Source organism: Rhinopithecus bieti, unplaced genomic scaffold (assembly GCF_001698545.2).
Source record: "Rhinopithecus bieti isolate Rb0 unplaced genomic scaffold, ASM169854v2 scaffold_33577, whole genome shotgun sequence".
Classification (NCBI taxonomy): Eukaryota; Metazoa; Chordata; class Mammalia; order Primates; family Cercopithecidae; genus Rhinopithecus; species Rhinopithecus bieti.
Window position 1 is genome coordinate 11,467 of NW_016814188.1, and position 5,834 is coordinate 17,300.

Below are 5,834 nucleotides of genomic sequence, written 5' to 3' on the forward strand. Positions count from 1 at the left end.
GCAGGGGCTATAGTGACTGCAGGACTCACTGAGGTAAAGACAGCCAGGGAATGATGTAACCCAGAATAAAAAAGGAAGTTTAAAAAGAAAACAACTTAATGAGCAACTGCTTTATTTATAAACATAATTTGATATTCGCTTTACATTACTTTTCCACCTCTATCTGCTAGTACAGTCTTAAGGCTACACTACACTACAAGTAAAAATATGTCTTTGGGCCAGGTGCAGTGGCTCTTGCCTGTCATCCCAGCAGTTTGGGAGGCTGAGGTGGGAGGACTGCTTGAGCCCTGGAGATCAAAGCAGCAGTGAGCTGTGTTCACAACACTGCACTCCAGCTTGGGTGACACAGCAAGACCCTGTCTCAAATAAATATAATTAAATTAAACTAAACCAGGCTGGGCATGGTAGCTCAGGTCTGTAATCCCAGCACTTTTAGAGGTCGAGGCAGGAGGATCACTTGAGCCCGGAGTTCAAGACTAGTCTAGGCAACACGGTGAGACCCAGTCTCTACAAAAAGCCTAAATATTAGCCAGGCGTGGTGGCGCACACCTGTGGTTCCAGCTACTTTGGGGGCTAAGGAGGGAGGATCGCTTGAGCTCAGGAGGGTGAGCACTGATCTGTGACTACGCCACTGCACTCCAGCCTGGGCAACAGAGTGAGGCTGTCTCAAAAAAAAAATTCTTTTAAACTAAATCAATTCAGTTATCCTAGTCATATATCAAGACCTCAGTAGCCATGTGTAGCTAGTGTGTACCATTTCAGACAGTGCAAATGTAGAACATTTCCATCACTGCAAGAGTTTTTTTTTTGAAACAAGGTCACCCAGGTGGGAGTACAGTGGTGCCATCAGAGCTGAATGCAGCCTCGACCTACTGGGCTCAAACAATCCTTCCACCTCAGCCTCCCAAGTATCCTGGACTATAAGCACTCACAACCATGCCTAACTAATTTTAAATTTTTTTGTAGAGATGGGGTCTGTGTTACGCAGACTGGTCTCAAACTCCTGGGCTCAAGAGATCCTCTGACCTTGGCCTCCCAAAGTGCTAGCATTCCAGGTGTGAGCCACCAGGCCCAGCACTGCAGAGGTTCTATCAGCACCGACCTAGACCCTCTCGAGAGTTTCTTAAGAATTCAGAGCTGGGGCTTAGCACGGTGGCTCATACCTGTAATCCCAGCACTTTGGGAGGCCAGGGCGGGTGGATCACTTGAGGTCAGGAGTTCAAGACCAGCCTAACCAACATGGTGAAACCTCATCTCTACTGAAAATACAATATTAGGTGGGCGTGGTGGTGCGTGGCTGTAATCCCAGCTACTCGGGAGGCTGAGGCACGAGAATCGCTTGAAACTAGGAGGTGGAGGTTGCAGTGACCCGAGATTGCGCCACTGCACTCCAGCCTGGGCGACGAGCGAAACTCATCTCAAAAAAAAAAAAAAAAAAAGAATTCAGAGCTGGTTACCTTTTCAAAAAGGATGAGCAAGCGAGCATATCCACGAGCCACCTCCCCCTACTTAACTAGTTTGCAGAAGTGGCATTCTGTAAGCACGATAAATTTAACGGTGCAAACAGAACAGCGTAGTCCACTGTGGGTGGCTATTCCCTGTGTGTCAACGGGAGTCCCAGGAGCTGTGACAAACAAGTGTGAGCTGGCTGGGGTGGGAATGAGGGGCTGGATGGGGTTCAGGAATCCACATGAAAAAAAACCTCACAAGACAAACCAACATATCTTTGGTGAGGAGGACAAAAAAATCAGATGGATTAAAAACATGGGGAGAGGCCGGGCATGGTGGCTCATGCCTGGATTCCCAGTACTTTGGGAGTCCAAGGCAGGAGAATCACATGAGATCAGGAGTTCCAGACCAGCCTGATAGCGAGAGTCCATCTTTACAAAAAAATTAAAAATAGGCTGCCCATGGTGGTGATGCCTGTAGTCCCAGCTACTCAGGAGGCTGAGGCAGGGGAATCGCTTCAGCCCAGGAGTTGAAGGCTGCAGTGCGCTATGATGGCACCACTGCACCCCAGCCTGGGCAACAGAACAAGACCCTGCAAAGAAAAAAAAAAAAAAAAAGGGCTAACACAGTGGATCACGCCTGTAATCCCAGCACTTTTGGAGGCCAAGGCAGGAAGATCAGTTGAGTCCAGGCGTTTGAGACCAGCCCGGACAACATAGCAAGACTCTATCTCTAAAAAATAAACATTTTTAAAAAAGAATCTTTTAGTTGATGATTGTGGTGCCAACATGGGAATTCCAGGCAGAAGAAACAGCTCAAGCAAGAGCGGGAGAGCAAACGAGGGCAGTGGAAACAGATCAGTGGCTGGGAGTGAGGCGAGAAGAGGATGAAAACCCAGGAGAGAGCAGAGGACACTGAGTGTCCTGACCAGGGTTTAGGGCTTTGTCCTGTGGGCCTGGGGGAGCCAATGACAGGACTCCCAGAATTGTCATCTGTGGCTGGCACAGAGGCTCACACCTGTAATCTCAGCACTTTGGGAGGCTGAGGCAGGAGATCACTTGAGCCCAGGAGTTCAAGATCAGGCTGGGCAACACAGCAAGACCCCATCTCTACAAAAGTAAAAAAATTAGCCAGGCATGCTGGCATGTGCCTATGGTCCCAGCTACTCAGGAGGCTGAGGTGGGAGGATCACTTGTGCCCACGAGGTTAAGGCTGCAGTGAGCAGTGATCACATCACCACACTCTAGCCTTAGCGACAAAGAAAGACGCAGTCTCAAAAACAAACAAATACAAATTTGGATTTGTTAAGAAGACTATGTGGGCACAGGTGATAGGAGGCTTTCTGGAAACAAAGCCGGTAAGGAGGCCACCTGTGAGGACCAAGCGAAGGGGGCTGAGGCCTGGCTGCTGGCAGGAGGGAACATGGATGAGGCAGAGGGAGGTGAGCCCAAAGCTGAAGTGAAGGGAGCAGTGCAGTGGGCGCAGGGCAGGCCGGGGGAGGTGAGTGACATCTCTGCCTCGAGAGAACACACAAGCAGAAAGCTCAACACTGCTTACCTGGTGAAACCCTACAATCGTTTCCGCTCCATACTCGCTCTGAATAATGGGCTTCTGATACGACTTATACCAGGTCTCAAACTGGGTGGTAAGCTGCCGTTGAATCAACTCCAGGTGCCCATAGTCGTGATACCAAGAGTAGTAGCTGTTCAAACAGATCACGTCCACATATGGAGCCTAGGACCAGAGCGGCAGAGCCCATTTAGCACCCACAAGACAGCATGACTCAGCACTCAACACACTGCAGGGCTCCTCTGACAGAGAACGTAAGAAGGGGATGTAATCCCAGCACTCTGGGACGCTGAGGCAGGAGGATGGCTTGAGGCCAGGGGTTCAAGACAAGCCTGGGTAACACAGCAAGACCCCAGCTCTACAAAAAATAGTAGTGAAAAAATTAGCAGGGCACGGTGGCTCATGCCTGTAATCCCTGCACATTGGAGGCCAAGGTAGGAGGATCGCTTGATCCCAGGAGTTCAAGACCAGCCTGGGCAATATCGCAAGACCCCATTTCTACCAAAAAAAAAAACCAACCTAGAACGGGAAGAGCTGCCTCCTGGGGCTGAGAACATGCAAGTACACCAATTTAGATCCTGAAATTACCCTGCTCCATAGACAGGAAACATGGTCACAAAGTGGCCCAAAGGAGGCAGGCCTGTCACTCCACGTTGATGCTCACGACGCGCGCAGCTGGGAAGGGCTGTGAGAGGCACAGCAGCTGCCAACGCACAGTCCTCAGCCAAAGCCCCGGGCCCCCGCCACTGGAACTGTGTCCTCTCCAGGGAGCACTCCCATCACTGGGCTTCCCCTCACTTTGCCCTGGAGAAGCGCTCCCACCCGAGAGGCCAATGAAGTCATTCTCACAGAAAATCTTTTTTTCTTTCATTTTGGGAGAGAGTCTCGCTCTGTCCCTCAGACTAGAATGTTAGTGGAGTGATCTCAGCTCACTGCAACCTCTGCCTCCCACGATCAGGTGCTTCTCGTGCCTCAGCCTCCCAAGTAGCTAGGATTACTAAGGCGTGCACCCCCATGCATGGCTAAGTTTTTTTTTTTTTTTTGAGACGGAGTCTCGCTCTGCCACCCAGGCTGGAGTGCAGTGGCCGGATCTCAGCTCACTGCAAGCTCCGCCTCCTGGGTTTAGGCCATTCTCCTGCCTCAGCCTCCCGAGTAGCTGGGACTACAGGCGCCCGCCACGTCGCCCGGCTAGTTTTTTGTATTTTTTAGAGACGGGGTTTCACCATGTTAGCCAGGATGGTCTCGATCTCCTGACCTCGTGATCCGCCCGTCTCGGCCTCCCAAAGTGCTGGGATTACAGGCTTGAGCCACCGCACCTGGCCGCATGGCTAAGTTTTTTGTATTTTAGGTAGAAACCAAGTTTCACCAGTTGGCTGGGCTGGTCTTGAACTCCTGACCTCAAGTGATACACCTGCCTCAGCCTCTGAAAGTGCTGGGATGATAGACGTAAGCCACCATGCCCGGAGAATGTCACAGAGAATCTTGAGGCAGCTTTCACGAGGCAGCACTGTGGGCTGTAGAGGACTTGCAAGAGTCCATCCTAGGAGCAGGGCAGGGAAGACCGAGTAGGACCACCCCAAGCTTCAGCAAAGCAGTGCTCACGGCTGAGCAGGAGAGGCTTCTGTGTCCAACTGGCTAGTTTCTAATGTGTCCTGAACACACTTCTTTCTAGTAAAAATGCTGGCCGGGTGCGGTGGTTCACACCTGTAATCCCAGCACTTTGGGAGGCAGAGGTGGGTGGATCAAGAGGTCAGATCGAGACCATCCTGGCTAACATGGTAAAACCCTGTCTCTACTAAAAATACAAAAAAATTAGCTGGGTGTGGTGGCGGGCGCCTGCAGTCCCAGCTACTCGGGAGGCTGAGGCAGCAGAATGGCGTGAGCCCTGGAGGCAGAGCTTGCAGTGAGCCAAGATCGCACCACTGCACTCCAGCCTGGGCGAGAGAGCAAGACTCCGTCTCAAAAAAAAACGAAATGAAAAACACCCAGACTGGCAGCGCATGGTGCTTTCTAGCTGTTCCAATGAGCAGGTTTCAGGACGAGCCTAGGCAAAGGCAGGGAGAAGTGGGATGGGGACCCCCAGGCTCACCCCCTTGTCTGCTGCATAGTTGGAGTTGGTCACAAAGGTCACAGGCCGGGAGGGGTCCAAGGCTTTGGTGTGAGCGATCACCATCCTGTCCACAAAAGGCAGAAGACAGGGGTTCTGTTGGTCCAAGGGCTCAGGCACCCTCCCATCCTCTCTGTCCCATCTTCCCCCGCCAGAATACAACACGCAGCCAGGCAAGGGGGGTCACACGCGTAATCCCAGCAGTTTGGGAGGCCGAGGCAGGTGGATCACCTGAGGTCAGGAGTTCAAGATCAGCCTGGCCAACATGGTGAAACCCCTTCTCTACTACAAATACAAAAATTAGCTGGGCATGGTGGCACATGTCTGTAACCCCAGCTACTCGGGAGGCTGAAGCACAAGAATCACTTGAACCCGGGAGGTGGAGGTTGCAGTGAGCCGAGATCGCGCCACTACACTTCAGCCTGGTCCACAGAGCAAGACCCTGTCTCAAAACAAATAAATAAATAAATAAATAAAAAGCATGGAGCTGCTGCTTTCTTCCCTAACTGGAGATGTATTTTACGTAAGGGCACATGTTCCTCTAGTTCTAGACAGAGCTCTCTAACATCACTCTTTCTCCCCGCATCTCCAAATCCTATCCTCCCAGAGGAGCAGCCACCCTTCCAGGTACACAGAGCCGAGGCCACTGGACTGAACTGCTAAAAATGAGGTTGACTGCCTGAAACAGCTCTTGAACACAGGAGTGGAT

The 5,834-nt window shown here is 51.4% G+C and overlaps 1 protein-coding gene across 1 annotated transcript; it reads right to left on the bottom strand.

The window, feature by feature from the left end:
- Positions 1 to 2,654: 2,654 nt before the first annotated feature.
- LOC108513977 (uncharacterized) lies at positions 2,655 to 5,362 on the bottom strand. Its single transcript, XM_017849964.1, has 2 exons — positions 5,108 to 5,362; positions 2,655 to 3,183 (listed from the first exon to the last, which is right to left on the bottom strand). Exons 1-2 carry the CDS (start codon positions 5,189 to 5,191, stop codon positions 2,683 to 2,685), a joined length of 585 nt encoding a protein of 194 aa, XP_017705453.1. The 5' UTR covers positions 5,192 to 5,362; the 3' UTR covers positions 2,655 to 2,682.
- Between the last annotated feature and the right edge of the window lie 472 nt (positions 5,363 to 5,834).